The sequence below is a fragment of the Amborella trichopoda genome, chromosome 6 (genome assembly GCF_054954075.1).
Source record: "Amborella trichopoda isolate Santa Cruz 75 chromosome 6, AtrichopodaSantaCruz75HAP2 v2.0, whole genome shotgun sequence".
NCBI lineage: Eukaryota > Viridiplantae > Streptophyta > Magnoliopsida > Amborellales > Amborellaceae > Amborella > Amborella trichopoda.
In genome coordinates, this window is record NC_142341.1 from 17,414,429 (window position 1) to 17,436,162 (window position 21,734).

The following is a 21,734-nucleotide window of genomic DNA, read 5'->3' on the forward strand; positions in this document are numbered from 1 at the left end:
TGAATCCATAGAGTTAGGATTACAACAAATATAATGAGGATTCCATCCTCTCTAGAGACCGTATCTCACTGTATCTTCTCAATCTGACCCAACAGTTCCCATGACCTCCACTCACTCGTAGGGGTTCATGATTGGAATATCAAAGTCAGTCAATAGAGTGAAGATGATACGATTCTAGACCATGGATTACAAGTCTCTCCCTAAGGACAAGTATGGGTCCTTCTAACACAGCCTAGTGTTGCAAGGAGTCATCTCTTCTACACATGTACACGTCACACACCCTTATCCAAAAGGGCCACTTCCCTGATAGCTATCTAGTGTACATGTCATATGATGGTAATGATGAGGATTTAGGCCCTATCCTCTCAAGTCATCCATCACACAAAGGGATCAAATCCATGGCCCCTAACAAACTGTCCTAGGTACATTTCCGACCTCATCAAGGGATAACCCCATATTAAAAACCCTTATCAGTTATATTCACACGTGCCCAGGACCACAGGTTTTTGGACATCACATTAAGCAATAGCCAGTCAAAGCTAAGGTATGTCCAGGCATTAGAAATGCCTCACAATCCAAAGTGGACCATACTCCCACTGGAGCCAACATTTCACTATATGTTTTTCAGTATATGCTCTCATAAAACCTTTAAATGGCCACAAAACCCAACATAAACATTTATCAATATATGGGACGCATATATTTATGTATTATACAAGCTAAAATATGAATTGTTGACATGTCATATCTGATACTATTATCCATATATGCATCCTAGACTTTTAGAAATGTCAAATCGTGTACTTGATCTCCACATAAATGTTACATATCCATTTCTGTATGTGGGCATCATTGTGCCCAATTATATATTCTGACCATATGCATTTGCCCATATATGTATCATGTCATTATCATACCAATGCCAAATGACATCCACATAACTGGCTCACTGCCCTGTTGCCGTGAGCTCTCCCAATTTTCTGCTGAGTTCACCACATTATATGCAGTCAATTGCCTTAAGAGGCCCAACATATCATTATTTGATGCAGGAACAAAAGGGAGGACATGAAATCCACCCTCTTTCCAACTCAAAGAAGCAAAAATCAGCAATAAAGGAGAAGCATAGCTGTAAATCACATAAGCAGAACAACCTTCTTCTTTCATAAGAGCAACTTCAATCCAAGTCCTTTTAATACAAACTTCTAAAAAATAAAATAAAAAATAAAATTCAAATAAATCCCTTTACCTCTCTAACTCACCTATTTTCCCCCTCTAGTCTCATGTGTATCTCCAATAAATCAACCTTTTTTTTTTAATTCTATCACCCCACACACTTCCCCCTCTATGTCTCTTAAACACCTATTTTCTCTCCCTAGGTCCACAAATCTAGGAAAATACTCCCTCTCCTCTTTTTCCCACATATCTCTCCAGCAAACCCTTTACAATAAGAAACACCATCAATGCCTTCAAAATAGGACCCCTCTTTCTACTCCTATTTTTATGGAGCTCCACGTGAGTCCCTTGAGTAAATCCTAACCAACCAAAAGGCCCACATTAATCCTAAAGAAAGATAAAAATTGTTAATGGCTACCCAAGTCCACAAGAATAAGTAAAAATCCATCAATGCCTCAAGCTCCTTCCCTCCCCGCTCTCAGCTGGAACCACATCTATGACTTGCATCCTAAAACCCATCTTCCCCAACCCCGCCGCGTGATTCATCCTCCTCCCTTGTAACCTCCCAACAGAGTAGCAGGTTGGTGGCCCAAGAGACCACTAACCCCGGCCAGAAGGCGTATTTTGCTCAGGTCACCTCTGCGACCAAAACTACCACTGCCCCCCTCCGAAACCCTTTTTGCCTTCTTGAGACCCCCCTCGCTCCTCCTGCTCTCCTTTCCTTTCCTTCTGCTTGTCTCCATTCTCCCAAGGAGACTGCGTCTAATTGCTCTAAACTGTCTGCTGCTTTAATAGTGTCTTTCTCTCCTCGTCGTGACGACTTCAGAGGAATCGAGAAATGGGCTTGTAGATCTCTGAAAGAACCGAACCTATCCTGCAGACGCCTCTCGAATGGTGATTACTTGTTCTCCTTCTCGTCCTCTATCGAAGCTCAACTTGCCTTACAGGATGCCTCCAACCTTTCTTTCAAAGGAGCTTGCGCTTCTCTTAGGGCTTGGCCACCAATAGAAGGTTCCTTCTGCAAACAAAGGAGCCTGCGCTTCTCTGAGATTTTCCAGAGGATTGAGGAAGCTTGTGGTTCAATGGTCTCCATTCACTAAATGTCCATCGAAACCTTACCCTTGGGATCCATTCGACTTCTCTTGGAAGTCCTAGACACGAGCCACATCCCTCAGTCGGTCTGGCTTGAAGTTGACAATCTGTATTACCGCATCTCTATTTCGTGGTCCTCAGCCTCGCCTCCCTCAAGACTCTTTCAACAAGCCAATCTTGCTTCTCCATCAGTTTCCTTACCAGAAAACCATGACCAGGCTTGGACTGTGGTATCCAGGAAGAAACGGCACTGGCAGCGCCCCCATAGACGACCCCCTAACCCGGCCCAATCCAATTCAGCAGGCCTTCCACTTTCCAACAAGAATCGCTCCTTCTGGCATCCTCGAGCTCCACGCTCCTCCCCTTCTGTTCTAACCCCGGGTCAGCCGTGTGACCCAAGACCCAGTGATTTAGTTAGGACAAGGTCACCCTCAGCTACAACCCGCGACCCAGTTACTTTGTTGTCCCGTCAACCCGATAAAGAAGTGCTCGAGGACACCTCTCCTCCTCTTCCTTCAGGCCTTGCCGACCGCCCCGGCCCGTCGAACGTCTTATCCCCGCTCTCCTCTCTCACCGACCTATCTCCCTTCCCTCTCTCATCATTACCTCCTTGGGCCCCGTTGTCTCCCCCGTTCACGTGTCCCCTCAAGCCCCTCGTCGTACCCCTCCCATTGTTCGAAAAGCCAGAAGGTCCTAGTCTCGTGTAGCAAATGCTTCCTCCCTCCTGCAGGCACGTCTCCCGTCCCTTGCCCTTGCCATCCTCTTCTCCTCTACAGCAAGGACACTTGTCCCTGACGATGTTAGCGGCATCAGTACCAGCGCCACCAGGCCCATCTTTTGTGCCTCTTTCTTCGGCTCTCTCTGATCCTACTCCGGCCATCTCGGTTCGCCACCCGTGGGTTTGCTGCTCTCCACCCACCACAGTCGTTCCCCTTCCATCCTCTGGTGCTTCTGAGCTTCCCCCTTTTGCCCCCTCCGCTGCACCCTCCACCCTTGAGGGTGGCTCCCCCCCCTCTCTCCCCCTACCCCCCCCCCCCCCCCCCCCCCCTCTCTCTTACTCCTTGCCTTTCCTCGATACCCCCGATGTTACCCCTTCTAACTGCTCTTTGCTTTCCTCTTCCCCCTCTGATACCCTGTCCTCCTGTACCCCTCCCTTCCTTCACCCTCAGGTTGACCCCTGCCCTGTGCCCCACACCACTTTCCTAGAGGTCGCTCTCCTTTCCCCACCCTCCCCTCTTTCTCTCACCTTCTTCCCTTTCAACCTAGGTGACTTCTCCATGTCTTCGGAAGATAATCATTCCAACAGGTTCTTTCACAAGGATCTTATCCCCTTGGGACTTGTGGCAGCTCACTCTTCGAACCACTCCCCCCCTGACCTAGCGTATGTGTCTTCCCTGCTAGCCCCTCATCTTTCCTTCAACCCTCACCTCGTTCATATCCACAGGGTTAACACCATCCATGTTTCCTGGCCCTCCCCTTCTCCCTTGCTTTTTTCAGGCTTCTCTGCCATACAAATGCACCACTACCTTACTTATCTAACCTTTGCCCCTTCCTTCTCTCTCTTACCTTCCCCAAGCCCTCTTACCCCCCTTGGTATACCCCATCACTCCATCTCCCCTGGCCAGTCAAGCCTATTCCCTCACTGTCCCTCATCCAGTAGGCCCTCAATCAGACCCTTCTCTGCCTTCCCCCACCCCTCTTACTGCTCCCTCTCTTCCTATTTCCTCCCTCCCACTCTCTGACGACTTGCCGACTCTTCCCCCTAACCTCTACCCTTCCAACACCTCTCCCCCCGTGGCTGTAGCAGAAATGGAGCTGCCAGTGCTCGCTATGTCTTCAGTCTCTCCCTCCCAGGCTCTTGTAGAAGCCAAGGAGGTCGACAGGGAAGTCCAATGCGGAGGGGTTGACTCAACTTTGGCAGCATCAAATTCAAAGGTCACCGATATTTCATCGACCCCCATCTCTCCCTCCTAGGTCTCCGATGAAGCCGAGGAGGTCGACAAGGATGGGCAGAATTGCATTGAAGAAAGAATGAGAGAGATGTACAGAATCATGGGTTTCGAGTATGATGGACCGAAAGGATCGACACACAGGTTTATCACAACAAACGCAGAAAGTAGATTACAAGTGAGATTCAAAGGCCAACGAGAACTTCGTAATCTATTCTCCTCCTTGCCTTTTGAAGGAAAGCCCCTTTTCTAGTTCTCCCACCCCCCTCTCCATGGTTCGGCCAAGGAGGTCTCCTAGATTGGCTTCCGTCCCCTCCTCTTCATCACCTAAGATATGAAGTTCCTCGTTTGGAACATAAGAGGGCTAGGACAGTCCTTCAAGAAGAGTGTTGTTAAAGATCTCACTTCAAAACTCTACCCTTCTATTCTCGCCCTCCTTGAAACCAAACTCCATGAACCTAATCTTCAACTCGGATGCCAAGTTTGGGAGAGAAGACCTAGTTAGTGGGTGTCCCTACCTACTATCGGGGCTTCAGAAGGAATTTGGGTAGTTTGGGATCCCTCTGATTTCACCCTTAACTCGTACTTCATAAGGCTTTACTCAATGACTGTACTCCTTTTCAGTATCTCGGACGGGGCCCCTTTGAAATTTACAGCAGTCTATGGCCCAACCTCTTCTTCCCTCAGGAGTAGACTTTGGTCCAAACTGGGACATGTAGCCACCCTCCCACACCCCATTTGGTGCTTAGGAGGGGATTTCAATGTCACCCGCTGGTCCCATGAGAGAAATTCCTCAAACTCGATTTCTCCGGATATGTGGGATTTCTCTGACTTCATTAGTAGACGGAGCTCATAGGCATTCCTCTCAAGGGTAGTCGTTTCACTTGGTCTAACCACGCTTCCAACCCTACTCTCTCAAAATTAGATAGGTTCCTCCTGTCCCTCGAGTGGGAGGACCATTTTCCTTGTTCCTCGTCTATACCCCTTCCAAAACCCACCTCGGACCATTGCTCCGTTTTGTTTGACACAGCTGCCATTCTGAGAGGTCCCAGGTCCTTCAAATTTGAACTCCACTGCCTCCTAGAAAGGTCTTTCTTACCCTCCTTCATACCTAGTGGAACTCCCCTTCAAATCCTTAGAACCTCGATCAAAAATTGGAGTCGTTGCATCCCTGGCAATTTTTCCCAACTCAAATCCTCCCTGTTGAATTCCATCCAAGAGATTGATCAGCTCGACGAGACTAGGCCTTTGGAACCCATTGAGTTAGACCTCCGTTCTACGTCTAAACTTGAGTACCTTTCAACTCTCAAAAAAGAAGAGATTTACTAGTTCCAGAGATCTATCATCACTTGGTTGAAAGCAAGTGATCAAAATACTGCCTTTTTTCATCACATTGCAAATTGTCGCATGAGAGGCAATTCGATTTCGATGATTAAGGTCATTAACAGACACCTCACTCAACCTGCTGAGATAGAGCAGGCAATTTTAGAGTTCTTCCAGACTCTTTACTCTACCCCTTTGGGCCGTAGACCGAGAATGTCTTCCCTTGATTTTCTTACCCTCTCACAAGAAAAGGCTGTTTGACTCGAGCAACAGTTTGCAGAGGAAGAAATTTTTTTGGCTCTCAATGCTCTAGCCAAAGACAAGGCACCGAGCTCTGATGGCTTCCTGGTTGCTCCCCTCAAGGAGTCCTGGGGCACCTTTCGTCCTGAATTCCCTAAATTCTTCGAGGAATTCTTCCATAGGAGCACTCTGCACAAAGCCATCAATGCAAACTTCATAGCTCTAGTTCCCAAGATAGAAGGTGCCGAGGAAATCAAAGATTTCCGCCCCATTAGTCTCTTGAATTCCTCGTACAAGATCCTGGCTAAAGTCCTAGCCTCCAGACTCCAACAGGTCCTTCCTTCAGTTATCTCTTCAACACAATCTGCTTTTCTCAAAGATAGACAGATTCTTGATGGGGCCCTAGTTGCTAATGAGTGTATCCACTCGAGGCACCTGGCTAAGAAACCAGGCCTTATTTTCAAAATTGATTGGGAAAAGGCTTATGACCATGTGGACTGGTCAATTCTTGAAGAGATGATGGCTAGAATGGGGTTCCGACATAAATAGAGAATGTGGATGCGTGTTTGCTATTCACATCCACATTTCTCAATTCTTATCAACGGAACCCCTAAGGGTTTTTCCCTTCTTCTAGGGGTCTCCGCCAAGGAGACCCACTTTCCCCTTTCCTTTGCTATTGCGGCAGAGGTCTTCAGTCGCTCAATCTCCCGGCTCTACGGGAATGGTTTGTTGTCAGGCTTCAGGAGTAGTTCACTAGGACCAACAGTGTCTCATCTGCAGGATGCAGATGACACCTTGGTGTTTATTGATGCCTCCTGCAACGAAGTTGAAACTCTCAATCTCTTCCTTGGGTGCTTCCAATCAGAAAATTCATTAGATATCATCCTAGAGAGGGCTCTAGAGTGAGATTCTGGTCAAACTTGTGGTTAGGACCCTCCACTTTGAAAGAGGTGTTCCCTACCCTCTACTCTCTAGCTCTAAACAAAGATTCTTCAGTTGCAGAGGAGATGGTCCTAATAGGGGGTCGAAGAGTAAGGAACCCTTGCTGCCGTAGGAATCTTACTGATGAGGAATTTCACCATTGTCAGTCTCTCTCAACCTCTCTTCACTCTCACTTCCTAGCGCCTCAAGGAAGTGACGCTATCTTTTGGACGCTAGCTCCATCTGGCATTTTTCGGTAGCGTCTTTCTGCAAAGGATTAATCCTACCTCCTACTCTTCCGGCTAACCCAACTACTATCAAATCCAAAGTTTAGGCCACCATTACTCCTCCAAAAGTCCAAACCTTCAACTGGCTAGCCTGCTCCCATAGAGCTCTCACCGTGAACCAACTTCAAAGGAGAGGAATCCCACTTCCCAATAGATGAGCTCTATGCTTATGTGAGGAGGAATCGAACCAACACTTGTTTATTCTCTGTGACTTTACTTTCGATCTTTGGAGAAAAGTATTGATTACGATCTTGACTCTTGTTGGCCAAAGGCAAGAAGATTACTATGGAAGGCAACAGTTGCAGCAACCACATGGTCCATTTGGTTGGAAAGGAACCTTAGAATCTTCCAAGGCGCTAAGCTACGCACAACAGCTCTCTTCCAAAAGATTATCTCTTTGGTTACTTTCTAGGCCTCCAATCACAAGGTTTTCTCGGGCATCCCTAGGTATTTTTTGCTCACCCAATGGACCAATCAACTTCATCACCAACCGAGCGTGGCGACCAGAAATCAAACCTGGCAACCACCGCCCCAAGGAAGCATCAAACTAAATTTCAATGGCTGCTCCTTAAGGAACCCTGGCCCGGCAGGGGTCGGGGGGGTCTTCCGAGATCACCAAAGCAATGTCCTTTTAACCTTCTCAGAGTATATTGGTATAAAGCACTCCAATCATGCGGAAGCTCTAGCCCTACTAACTGGCTTAAAACTCTTTGATCCTTCCTAGGGCCCTATTTTGCTAGTAGCAAGGGACTCCTATAATGTTATTTCCTGGGCAAGGAGAACGAGCTCTCCACCGTGGTACATAGCAACATTGTTTGTTGAAATTGACGATATATGCAAGGATATGGACGTCTCCTGGAGCCATATTTGGAGGACGTCCAACGACTTCGCTGATTTATTGGCGAAAGTGGGTGCAAGAAGCCAGGGCCGAGGACCAATGCTACCCGGGTCCGACTCCTTTTTTGCTCAGGACCAAGGTATCTCGACTTAATTTGGCTTGCTTTTTTTATTTTTTCCCCTCGATATTTTTTTGCAAAAACTTATTGTATATTGTTGTAATTGGATGGCCTTATAAGCCCTTTTTGTATATGGTAGGCTAGCAATTTTTTACTGAGTCACCTTCTCTAGGGTGATCTCCGACCTCTTTGTAACTTTTCGACAACAATACAATGTTAACATTTATCAAAAAAAATAACAAGTAAAAATCCCTTCTAATGCCTTTACACTATGGACACTAAAAATAACCAATTGCATTGAAGTAATCACAAACATGTCCCTGAAATTCAAGTAGAAAGTTAAAAAAATAAAAAATACCCCAATCATTCCATGGTTTGCATCATTCTCCCTGGTTGGAAAAAATATTTCAAGAACAATGTCATCACTCTCACCTGGTTCTTTATCAAAAACAAGACCACTATCAAATTAGGACCATCCACTAGTTCAAAGAAAATTGAATCAGATGGAAGATCGGATCCTTTTTGTTCTTCAAAATTATGCTATTGTTGATGCCAACTTGCATGGAACTCATCTACGTAGTTTAACACATCATTAGTCCACTCCCACTCAAACTCATGCTCTAATTCACGCCAATCTCCATAAAACCCTCACAATTTGGATCCGCCTCCGTAGATTCCTCTTCGTTTGGGGCACGTTGTTGCTGATCACGCTCAAAGCTGTTGTGTAACCCTCTCAGTCAAGTTGTTGATTTTCTTGCGCAGTCAGATCAGATCGGCATCCCTACAGCCAAGACCTCCATGACCATCAATCGATGTATCTAGCCTCTTTCCAATTCTCAAACAAGCAAAAACTAGTAATATAGGAGAAGTATGGTTGTTCAAGCCAAGAGAAAAAGAACTTCAATCTAAAATACCATGTCTCTTTAGTTGGGACATCCAAGTCCTTTATATACAAACCTCTAAAAAATAAACTAAATAATAAAACTCTATAAATCCCTTTACCTCTCTAACACACCTGCTTCCCCCTTTAATCCCAAGTATATCTCCACTAATCCACCTTCTTTTTTTTTTAATTCTTTTTTATCATACCTTGTGCTTTCCTCTCCATAGCTCTTTAACACTTATTTTCTCTCCCTATATCCACAAATCTAGGAAAATACTCCCCTCCCTCTCTTTAACACATACATCTCTAGCAATCCCTTTAAAATAGGAAAGACCACCAATCCCTTCAAAATAGGATCCCTCTATAATCCTAGTTTTATGGAACACTATGTGCATCCCTTGAGTAAATCCTAACCAACCAAAAGGCCCATGTTAATCCTAAAGAAAGGTAAAACTTGCTGATGGCCACCCTTGTCTACAATAATAAATAAAATTCCCTTCTAATCCCTCTACACTTTGGACCCTAAAAATAACCAATTACAGCCAAGAAATTACAGTCATGTCCCGGAAATTAAAGGAAATAATTTAAAATATATATATAAATCAGCCATCCCCTGGTTTGCATCGTTATTTTAGACGAAGTACTAGTTACAAGACTTCGCTGTGAATTCCTATTATTAAATGCATTCTAGTTTCCATGTCAACTCCCCATAACACACAAACATTTTTCTTTATCGGTTCATGATACCAAGACATTAGTTGCATAAACTATGGTAATGTGTTGTCACATAGATGAGACTACTAAAAATACATTTACTTCAACAAAAGCATCGAAATAATAGGAAATAAAGATCAAAAAAAGCACCCATATAAGGGGGGGCCAAAAGTATTCCCCTTTTATGTTCCTCCCACTCAATTTGCTTGCCTCTATTCTATTTCATTAGCTTCCGAAAGAATATGGTTAACTTGTCAATAAAAAGATGCAATATTTCTTCAGGGTAATCTCATCCTCTATGCAACTTGATCGCTTGACAAAAATATCTAATGATTTAGAGGTTATATTCAATGTCACATGGACAACAACACGGGTGTCAAATGTCTTGTACTTTGGATTAAAAAGTAGACATGGCCCAACAAGTCCACACAAGTAATTCTCCATTAAAAATTTCACACGCACACACGCATGCACATGCGCACGTGCATTTTTGTATGTATGTATCTATGAATATATGTAAGTATTTATATGAATATAAATAAAACTTTTAAAAGAATGAAAAAGTAAATATGTATACATATATGTATATAGATATGTATTTAAATAAATATAGAAAAAAAATTAAAAAGAAAAAATTGTTGTGGGAGAAAAGTTTAAAATAATAATTTCTCCACATCCCATCCTTGGATGATATTTGGCGTATTCTTAACAAACAAAATAAAATAATACATAAAAATAACGTGTGTGTGTGTGTGTGGGATTGTATATAATAAGACTTTTTACCTATGGTACATGAATGTCACAATCAGTCCCAGCCATCAGATGCGGCTATGAGCTATCACAAATTTTGAAAAAAAAATGACTTCCAGTTTAACTTCAAGCATTGTTAATAACACACTTCTATCCATCTCATATAACTTCGAGCACGGTCTCACACACACATGCATTCCAGTGTCCCTCTCATTAGGACATTGGACTTTGCATTCCTCATAATCATATGTCGATAGAAAGCATGCACACTTATTACATAGAACAAATCTTTCTAAAGAGGGAGTCATTGAAAGTACACACAGTAATTAACATCTCACTAAAAATAAAAATATTTTTAAGAACATAGTACTTGAATTACTGACCTGGAAACAACAAGATTCCAACAAACTGTTGAGTTCATCGAGTTCGACACCTAGATGAGCAGACTCTACACTTCAAAGAAACATTAAAGCTACAATTCCATGAACAAAAATAGCCCTCAGTTTATCAAAATAAAACTAACCTTGTATAAAGGTCCCAATGAGGACATCAACTTCATTGGAGATCCTAGTACTTTCAGACTTCTTTAAGTTGAGTTCCTCATTCAGATGCTCTAAGCATGCCTCTGTAGTTACATGAGAAGTACCAAAAATAGAATAAGCAAATTTATGAATGATGAAAAAACAAACACATGGTATAGACAACTTGGGCAGTTGTGAATAAAGAACAAAATTATTTCTATCCACAAAGAGATAATCACAGTACGATGTACTTGAGGCCCATAGAATAAACCTTACTATTGATTAGCAGTACTACTATGTGCAATCGAAAGCAGCTCACGAGAATAAGCAGCATGATGGGTAAGCTATGGGACCAAACTTCGAATACAATCGAAGATAGGATGTGTTCGATGACTTATGGGCTTTGAGTACGACGGTCCGGAAGGCCCTGCTCACTGGTTCTTGATAGCTGATGCCCCGAGTAGGATGCAGGTGAGAATTAGGGGTCAGAGGGAACTCTGCAACCTCTTCACTTCTGATACCTTTGCTGGTAAACAGTTAAATCTCTCTTTAGCCTTGTCACCAGAGAACCGCCCGAGGAGGTCCCCTAGACAAGCCTCCTCCCATCCCCTTTCTCCTACGTCATGAAGTTCCTGATTTGGAACGTGAGAGGCTTAGGTCAAGCCTCCAGAAAGTTTGTAGTATGTGCTTACACCACCAAACATTCCCCCTCTATCCTAGCCCTGATTGAAACCAAACTTCTTGATCCTAACCTCCAATTTGTCCGTAGTGTGTGGGGAAGAAGGCTGTGCTAATGGATTTCGCTGCCAGCTATAGGGGCATCAGGTGGGATTTGGGTGGTTTGGGACCCCTCCGACCTCACCCTTAACCACTACCACATTGGGATTTTCACGGTCACTCTCCTCCTCACCAATATTTCGGATGACCTTCAGTGGAAGTTCACAGCGGTCTACGGGCCGAATTCAAGTTCACTCAGGCCTAGCTTCTGGACAGAGTTGGATCACATCTCCTCTCTACCCCATCCTGTCTGGTGTTTGGGAGGTGACTTTAATGTCACCCGATGGTCCTTCGAGAGGAATACCTCCTCGTTTACTCAGGAGATGAGGGATTTCTCCAACTTCATCAGCCGCAATGAATTGTTAGACATCCCTCTTCAGGGAAGAAAATTCACGTCGTCCAACCACTCCTCCAACCCAACCCTCTCCAAACTTGACAGGTTTTTTACTTTTGTTGATTGGGATAAGAAATTCTCGAAAACCACTTCACTGGCCCTACCTAAACCTAGGTCTAATCACTGCCCTATCCTCCTGGATACCAATGCCATCCCTAGAGGCCCCTGTCCCTTTCGTTTTGAACTCCATTGGCTGCAAGATTCCAATCTATTTCCTCTGGTCCAATCCTGGTGGACTACCTTCACCTCTCAGGTGTCCGATAGAGCAGGGTTTAAACTTCAGACCAAGCTTCAACTCCTAAAGTCGGCTCTGAAACCTTGGAGCAAATCCTCCGCTGCCAACTTTTCCCTCATCAAAGCCAGCCTTCTAGAAACTTTAAAAATCCTGGATGACGTCGAGGAAACCCATCCCCTAGGACCCTTCTGAGCAGTTACATAAAACCAGTACCAAACAGGATTGTCTCTCCACCATCAAAAAAAAAGAGACCTATTGGTATCAAAGGTCTCGAGTCTCTTGGTTGAAAGAAGGGGACCACAATACAGCCTATTTCCATAAGATCGCAAATTGCCGAAGAAGAGTCAATTCAATCTCTTTGGTTAAACACAATAACTCCTAACTTACCCAAACTGGAGAAATCGAGCATGCCCTACTTTCTTTCTACCGATCCCTTTACTCTGCCCCTCAAGCGCCGAGACCTAGAATGACCTCCCTAAACTTCCTAACCCTTCCTGCTGACCTAGCCTCGTGGTTAGAACTTCCTTTTTCAGAGGATCAAATAATTCAACCCCTCAATGCCTTACCAAAAGACAAGGCTCCGGGTCCTGACGGATTTCAGATTGCCCTCCTTAAGGCCTTCTGGGAGATCATTAGTCCGGACTTCCTTCTCTTCTTCGAAGAGTTCTTTCACAGAGGAATCCTCCACAAAGCCTTGAACGCCACCTTCTTGGCTCTTGTCCCTAAGATAGAAGGAGCTGGAGAAATTAAAGATTATAGACCTATTAGCCTTCTCAATTCCTCCTACAAGCTCTTGGAAAAAACCTTAGCCTCTAAGCTCCAATCTGTCTTGCCCAGGGTGATCTCCTCCTCCCAAACAGCTTTCGTAAGAGACAAACAAATTCTGGATGGGGCATTAGTTGCCCATGAGTGCATCCATTCCAGACACCTCTCCAAGATACCGAGTCTCATCTTCAAGATCGACTGGGAAAAGGCCTATGATCACGTTGACTAGGAGATTCTAGACAAGACCATGGCCAGAAAGGGCTTCAGGGATAGATGGAGAAAGTGGATGAGAGGCTGCTACTCCCATCCACACTACTCTATCCTCATGAATGGTACACCCAAAGGTTTCTTCCCCTCGTCGAGGGGACTTCGTCAAGGGGACCCCCTTTCCCCTTTCCTCTTTGCAATCGTGGCTGAAGTCTTCAATTGATCCATCTCCAAAATCTCTCAGGAGGGTTTGCTCACTGGTTTCAAGACCAGTAGACATGGCCCAACTATTTCTCATCTACAGTATGTGGATGACACCCTTGTTTTCTTGGATGCCGCTGCCAGAGAGGTTGACACTTTGAAATTGTTCCTCCATTGCTTTCAAAAGGCAACAGGGTTCAAAGTTAACATGCACAATCCAAACTGTTGGGGGTTGGTTTGACCTCAACTCTAGTCCGTGCCTTAGTGCCTAGCTGAGAATGCCAGGTGGAGGTCCTCCCTACCACATACCTAGGTCTACCCTTAGGCCTAGGCAAGCCAAAGAAAAGACATTGGCCGACTATGATAGACAAGGTAGATAGACATTTGGCAAGGTGGCAGGGACATTTCCTCTCTTTTGGCAGGTTGATCCACTTTGATTAAAGCCACTCTAGCGAACATGCCAATCTATCTCACGTCCATCTTTCACATGCCTGCCTCTGTGGCCAATCGCCTCAACCAACTCATGAGGAATTTCCTTTGGTCAGGTCAAGGGGAAAAGAAGAAATACAACCAAGTATCATGAAACTTGGTCTGTCGTCCCAAATTGCAGGGTGGTCTTGGCGTCATGAACCTCCGTTTGCACAATGTGGCCCTTCTAGGGAAATGGTGGTGGCATCTCGCCAACCATCCGAGAGCCCTTTGGGCTCGGGTCCTCAAGTACAAATACCATGTGGCTGAAGAAGATTGCCTACCCCATAGGACCCAGCGACAAAATGCCTCAGGTGCTTGGACTTCTTTCTCTAAGGCTTTTACCCCTTTCAACAGGTCAATCAGGTTCATCCCTAGAGATGGATCAAGAATCAAGTTCTGGACTGATCTGTGGTTGGGATCCACCCCCCTCAATCAGTCTTTCCCTTCTCTATTCTCTCTTACTCGCAATGCAAACTCTACTCTATAGGAAGAGGTTGTCCTATCCGGAGACTGAAGAGTATGGAGCCCCTCCTTTCGAAGGAGTTTAACCGATGAAGAGACCAGGGAGTTTCAAGTCCTAGCTTCTACTCTTCACTCTCGGTTCTTCTTGCACCAAGGTAGGGATGTTATTGCTTGGACACTCCCACCTTCGGGTATTATTTCGGTTGCCTCTTTCTGTAAGAGTTTAGCAGCCCAACCAATGACCTCGGATCATCACGCCTCGGCACTTTTTAAAGTGTGGAATTTCATTGCTCCACGTTTAATTGGTTGGCCTTCACTCACAAAGCTCTCACGGTAGACATACTCCAGCATAGAGGAGTCCAACTCCCCAATAGATGTGCTCTTTGCAAAAACGAGGAGGAAACCAACCTTAATCTCTTCATCCTCTGTGATTTCTCCTTGGAGCTTTGGGGAAAAGTTCTGAATTTAGGACCTTTTTTCATTTGACCTGGATTGAGGATGGCCAAAAGCTGGGAGAATCCTGTGGAGGGCAGTGGTTGCAGCAATCATCTAGTCCATTTGGCGCGAAAGAAACTCTAGAATCTTTCGTGGAAGCAAACTCCAACATCCGGCCATCATTCATCGAGCCTTATCCTCGATCATTTTTTGGGCTTCCAACCACAAGACTTTCGCGGGCATTCCAGGGAGTTTCTTCCTCCCCCAATGGCTCAACCTCCTCCACCTTCGACCGCATTCAGTCACAAGGCCCAATAACTGGCAGCCTCCTCATGGAACTATCAAGTTGAATTTTGATGGGTGTTCCTTAGGCAATCCGGGCCCAACGGGGGCAGGAAGTATCTATCGAGACCATGCAAGTTCTGCCCTACTTGTATGTTCAGAATACATGGGTACCAAGGATTCCACTCAAACCGAAAGTCTGGCCTTGTTAATAGCACTGAAATTTTTTAATCCGTCATGGGGTTTTCACCTCATTGTAGAAGGGGATTCCTCTAACGTGATCTCCTGGGCTAGCGGTTCTACCCGCCCCCCACCTTGGCACCTTATTCAAATCTTTGATGAGATACAGTTCATTTGCAGGGGTATGGACGTCTTTTGGATGCATACTTGGAGGACGTCCAACGCGTACGCAGATCGACTAGCGAAAGAAGGAGCTAGAAGACAGGGGCCCCCTTTTGACGCAGGACTGGGGGCAGCCTGATAGTTAGCCTAGTCAGTTGTCCTTTCTTTACACAAGAGCTTATTTTTTGAAAGCTTATTGTCTATTACTGTAAAAGGGCAGCTCTATGAGCCCTCGTTTTTTGGCTTTACATGAATTCACAGCTTTGATAAGCTTCAGTACATTGTTGTATAATCTTTGTTCATATCTGACCTCCCATTTTTTACCGAGTCCCCGCCTGTGGGTGACTGCATTTTGTAATTTCCTTCTCTTTTAATACAAGTTAACCTTCTCTCAAAAAAAAAACAAAAAAAAGGAATATCTGATTTATTGATATTATGAACATCATCATGCCCTGGGTGTGAAATGAAGGAATTTCTAATATCACAACACCTATTATTGATGATGAATGGGATGTTATCCAAATAAACCATGCAGCATTGGCAAAAGATGAGTCTTTGTTTGTTTCTCATTCTTTTTGCATCAAAATGGGGGTAAAACAAGAACATAAGGGAATTAAAAGAATGGAATCCAATACCTTTAACGGTGTCAAAAGCAACAAAACAACAAAAATGCTAATGGGAGGTTTATATGAACCAAGGATTTTTAGCCACATTTTAGTAAGTTTTGACAATGGTCTATCTTGCGAGAGGAGAATAATAAGAAAACATAACAAACCGGTAAAGATAACGATAGCTTTCATCATGTTGCTCCAAAGCCCCAAACTACTTGAAGCTGTCAACATAAACTATTCCCACACCTCAGGGATAGTTTTCGTTTCATGGCTATGGCACAAACTACTATTAAGAATGTTTTGTGCCATAGCAAGACATAGCAAGATAGCCACAAGGGCAATAAGTGGCCCCTAATCCAACAAAATAGCACAAGAACCCCAAATCTTTCATTTCGAATCTTTGATCAAACTTCTGTTTGATCTTATGAATTGTGCCCATATCATTAACAAAAATGATCATGTCAACCACATATAATAACATGAGGGCTCACCCTTTAAAAGTTTCAAACACAAATAAGGCTGGATCATGATGGCTCTACCGAAATCCAATAAAGAGGACTTCACTGCGAAATTTCTCAAACCAAGCACGGGGTGCTTGTTTGAGCCCATAGAGGGCTCATCGAAGTCTACACCCCCTATTTTGAGAATATGTTGATCCCAAGAGGTAACTTCATATACACTTTCTCATCAAGATCACCATTGAGAAAGCACTTTTAACATCTAGTTGATAGAGGGACCATGGTTGAACAAAGGCTACTGAAATCAGTGCCCGAACAATAGTCATATGGGCCACTGGGGCAAAAGTTTATGCAAAGTCGATTCCATATTGTTGGTTGTAATCTTTTGCCAAAAGATGAACTTTGCATCGTTTAATGCTGCCATTTACTTTTGTTTTGATTTTATACACCCATTGCCATCCAACAGTTGTCTGCTCTATTGGAAGAGGTACGAGATCCCAAACATGCATGTGATCAAGAGCATTTAACTCATTCGTCATCACCTGTTGCTACTCAAGCTGACTTGCAACTTCTTTATAAGTCTGGAGTTCAAAATAAGAATGAACACAAGCAAGAAAGGCTTGGTGCTGAGGTAAAAAGGTTTGTATAGTCAGCAAGGTGGGAAAATGGGACAGCTACACGATGCTTCATCTAAGAGCATGGAGAGGCATAGGATCAGTAGGTGCAGGTTCTGATCAAGACTGTTAGCATGAGTTACTTGAGCTTCTTCCCAGTCTCCTAGTTGAAGGACAAAAATGGAATGTTCAAAAGAAGTTGGCATAGTCAGCAAGGTGGGAAAGTGGGACAGTTACACAATGCTTCATCTAAGAGCATGGAGCGGCATAAGATCAGTAGGTGCAGGGTTCTGATCAAGACTGATAGCATGAGTTAGTTGAGCTTCTTCTCGGTCTCCTAGTTGAAGGACAAAAATGGAATGTTCAGAAGAAGTTGGCATCATCAGCAAGGTGGGAAAGTGGTACAGTTACACAATGCTTCATCCAAGAGCATGGAGCGGCATAGGATCAGTAGGTGCAGGGTTATGATCAAGACTGTTAGAGGTTCTTCCCGGTCTCCGAGTTGAAGGACAAAAATGGAATGTTCAGAAGAAGTTGGAACAAAATCAGAAAAGAGGACTAGAAAGAAAGCACAGAGGATGAGCTATCATTTTTATTTTTACAATAAAAAATATGTTCAGAAAATACAACATGCGAGAATATCTAAAGTCATTTGGTCATAGGGCCATCAGGATAGCCCATGAAACAACATTTAACAATCGTGGGAGACAACTTGTCTCTCTCAATTGAGGGTAACTGGACAAAACAAGTACAACCGAACACACGTAGAAGGGAATAGTGATGTGATTGAGTGAACAATTTTTCAAAAGGCGTTTCGCCAGATAAATGAAGGATGACAGAATGTTGGTGAGATACACTGTTGTAGGAACAGCTTCTGTCTACAATTCTTTTGGAACAGATGTCGACAAAAGAAGTGTTATTGTGGTTTCTAATATGTAGTGTTTTTACGCTTTGCATCACCATTTAGTTTTGGAGTGTAAGGACAGGTCTTGGTATTGAATGTTTTAAGCAAACCACTAATGTATTCCCCACCAAAATCTGAGCATAAGGCTTTAATTTTGGTGGAAATTTGGGTTTCTGCATATGACTAAAATTAAGTTAAAATTCAATGCAATTCTTCATAAAGAAAACCCATGTATAACGAATGTGATCATCAATAAAGGTTACAAATATTATCCCCCTTTAGATAAAATAAGTGCATGTCCCCACACATCAGTATGTACAAGATCAATATAGAGGGTGAAATAGAATTAAAGCATGAGATTTAGCAAGCTTACAAGTTTCACAATGTTTAACATCAATAAAGTTTGTATTTTCAACAGTAATAAGAACATGACAAGATAATAAAAACTGTAACAGAGACCTAAAGATGGGACAAAGGCGTTGATGCCACAAAAATGTGTCATCAAGGCAGAGACAGCATAGACTGAAGAAGTTTCCATATGAAGGTAGTCCAAGTAGTATAGATTTTTAACTTTACAACTAGTCCCAATCAACTTCCTTGAGTGTTGATCCTGGTTTTAACAACCAGATAGAGAAAAAACAAAATTACGATTTGCGCGAGTAATATGACCAACAGACAGCAAATTCATAGCAATTGAAGGAACATGGTCAACATCAGAAACACGTAGTTTACTATAAGGGTCAAAAGTAACAGATATAGAGCCAATTTTTGAAACTTTCAAAGTGGCTCCATCAACAATATAAATAGTATCAAAAAAAGACTTACAGTCAACCAGGATTGACTCATTAGCTGTCATATGATGGGAGGCTCTTGAGCCGATCACCCAAGAAGTGGAAGCAGAGTTACTTGAGAAGGATGTCATGGGTTCAAAAGTCAAGCGAGAATGGGAAAGCATAGACTGCACTTGTTCAAGTTTGTCACTATGGATGGAGGAGTAGTAGTGGTGTGATATACATCTTGAGTTGGAGTGCAATTGTTCAATGATTGACAAGTAGCAGCAACAACAGCTAGAGTGGGTTTCTTCTTCTTTGGGCATGTGTACTTCATGTGTCCAAGCTCTTTACAATAATTGCATCTGACATACGACATGTTCTTTTGAGAAAGATAAGAGAGATTTTGCGAATGTTGTCAAGTCTCATTCGGTCTTTGAAGATAGTAGCAGCAAAAACTATTTCTCCCTTAAAAGCTGACCTAAGGGACATAATCTTAGTTTCTTCTGCAATTAGCTCAGAAAGGGCTTTAATCAAAGTAGGGAAAGAGCCACTGTGTAACATGGCATTTCTAGCACTTTCAGATTCTAGACGAAGTGCCATTAAAAATTCAATAACTTGAAATTCATTTCAAGATCTTGCAACTATTTTTGCACTAAGGCCATCTTAAATCGCAAGTTCCATGAATGTCAAAGCATCGCAATGCATCTTCATGGATGGATCAAAGTCCTGAATAGATTGGTCTCCTTGCCTGAGTGAAAGGAGTTCCTATACTGGCTGTAACTTTCGTGCTCAATTAGTCATATGATAAATGTTCTCAAGAAAGATCCATGCTTTTTGGGCAGTTTGAAATTGCTCAGATAGATCCCTATGTTGCTCTATTACGAGCCCATCAGCCATGCTATAATTCTAGTATTATTTACTCCCCGCTCTTCTATTTTTTTTTGGATCATCAGGTTTCTTTTGAGTTCCATCTATGTATCCCAGCAGTCCTTTTTCATGAATTACATTCCGCATAAAGGAAGCCCAAAAAGTATAATTATCTGCATTGAGTTTACCAAGTACAAGCTGATGAGACTCTGATTTTTCCATTTGGATAAGAAAGGGACAGACATGTACAACCTCGTGATGAAGAAAATAAGAGAACTAAAGGAAAATAATTATCAATTTAAATAGGGGCAAGTTAAGAGGCTAAAGTAATAGGAAACACCGAATAGGACCTAAAAAATGTAGACAATGACAAAAAATTCAACAGAGTGGTAAAGGCAGAAAACACAAAGCGACAACAACAAAAAGCCAATTTTGTTTGCCAGAAAACCAAAGAGAGAACAACTCGGATTAGCTTGAAGAAATTAAACAACCAAGGGAGCCCTCTAATCTGAAGATGATTATCGAGGGAAGAAAGTCGGATCCATCGAGAAAGCGATTTGGGACTGAATCTCAGGGGGCCGAAGTTCTGCAAAAAAAATTTTGCTTTTTTTTGTGGTGGATCGGTAGATTTCAGAGGGTTTCGGTGGTGGTTTTATCACAAAGCGATTTTGATAGAGGGCGGTTTTGACAGATCTAACAGACCAAGCTCTTTCTCAAGGTAAAATTTGCATAGTGGTTTTAGTAGGGTGGTATTTGTAGTGTGGTTTCTTTAAGGTGGTATTTGCTAAGTGGTTTCAGTAGGGTCGTATTGGAGGGGTGGTTTCGTAGGGTGGTATTTGCAGGACGGTATTGTAGGCTGGTCGATAATACAGGCAGTATTCAGATGTTGATTTTAGAAGAGTGGTTGGCTCGAATACCATGTCAAAATATTGTTTCTCTTCATTGATCAAATCGATGTTACAAGATTTATACAAAAAGAAATGCATGTATATGCAATATACAGCTAATAGTTGCTAAATTTGTGTTCAAACTAGTGACAATACTGCATAATATAAATACTGTATACCTAGCATGAGGTAGATTCTAAAGGGCAACAAAAGAATTGGCGACTGCCCCCCAAAGAGGAAGCCTAACTATTGCCAGAAAAAATGATTAGCATTTCAAACGTTGCTAATAGTTACCTGTAACATCTATTCCAGCAAAATCAATGCCAAAAAAATCTGATTCAAATTGGTCGATGTTATTCTGTAAAAACAAAAGTTGATAAACAAGCAAAAGCAAGGAAGCGATCAAATAATAATAAACCCCCTGGATGAAAAAATGAAAGCACATTCATTTCTACCAATTGATCAGACCTGCAATTCCATAGCAAAACTGAGTACTGAAAAGTTTAAAAAAAAACAAAAAAAAATGCACCATCCTGTGTATCACCTTGAGATCAGAATAACACTCATTTAAAAACTCCTTCGATTCATCACTCGACTGCTCCCAAATCCCCTTACAACTTCTTCGCAGCTCTGAAAGCTCTTCAACACGACTACGAACACGTGCAGAGAGAGAGGGTGAGATGCATGGGAAATCTAGAAAGAGAAAACAAAAGAAGGAAAGGGAAAAAACGTTGAACCTGTGAATTGTTTCCAGAGAAAAAAAATCGCCTGAATCATCCATCTCTGCAGGGCCGCCCGGAAACACGCAAATGTCCCGCGCCTCGGCCCACTTGTGGTTTTTGAATGAAGCAAAGTTGCGGGTGAATTAATTACACCATTTACCTTTTGGTCCAAGGCCCGCAATTGATTTTGATCATTCTTCTATGGAAAAAGTTTATATAAGGATGCAACCTTATAATGTAGAATTACGGATCCACCTCAAAAATATAAAAGGTAGTTTTAATGTTGAAAAATTGATTGATCATCTCCAGTCTATGAAAAATAAAAGATTTTAAGTCTTAAAAATAGTGCATTTTACAACATATTATCTACACCGTTTATTTTCAAGATTTTCATATGTTTATAGATCTACTTGATTTTAACCATTTTTTAAATTAAAAATTTTATAATTAGATATAAAAATAGATTTTGAGATAATGCTAATAACATTTTACATCAAAATTATATACCATGATAAAAT

The 21,734-nt window shown here is 42.8% G+C and overlaps 1 protein-coding gene across 8 annotated transcripts in view; it reads right to left on the bottom strand.

Annotated features, from left to right (window-relative positions):
• The window catches only part of LOC105420020 (uncharacterized), a 52,485-nt gene extending 31,186 nt beyond the window's left edge, over positions 1–21,299 (bottom strand). For 4 of the 8 annotated variants that reach the window (XR_016057803.1, XM_020662257.2, XM_011622043.3 and 1 more), the window contains exons 1-5: positions 21,232–21,299; positions 21,039–21,144; positions 20,789–20,852; positions 10,812–10,913; positions 10,672–10,736 (exon numbers count right to left, since the gene is read on the bottom strand). Coding sequence is in view for 5 of the 8 variants with exons in the window: in XM_020662257.2 (XP_020517916.1) it covers positions 10,672–10,736; positions 10,812–10,913; positions 20,789–20,852; positions 21,039–21,144; positions 21,232–21,275 (381 nt within the window). In the remaining 3 variants the exon portion in view is untranslated. The remainder of the gene's footprint in view (positions 1–10,671; positions 10,737–10,811; positions 10,914–20,788; positions 20,853–21,038; positions 21,145–21,231) is intronic. The other 4 variants (XM_088869823.1, XM_088869821.1, XM_088869822.1 and 1 more) reach the window with 4 other exon arrangements.
• Between the last annotated feature and the right edge of the window lie 435 nt (positions 21,300–21,734).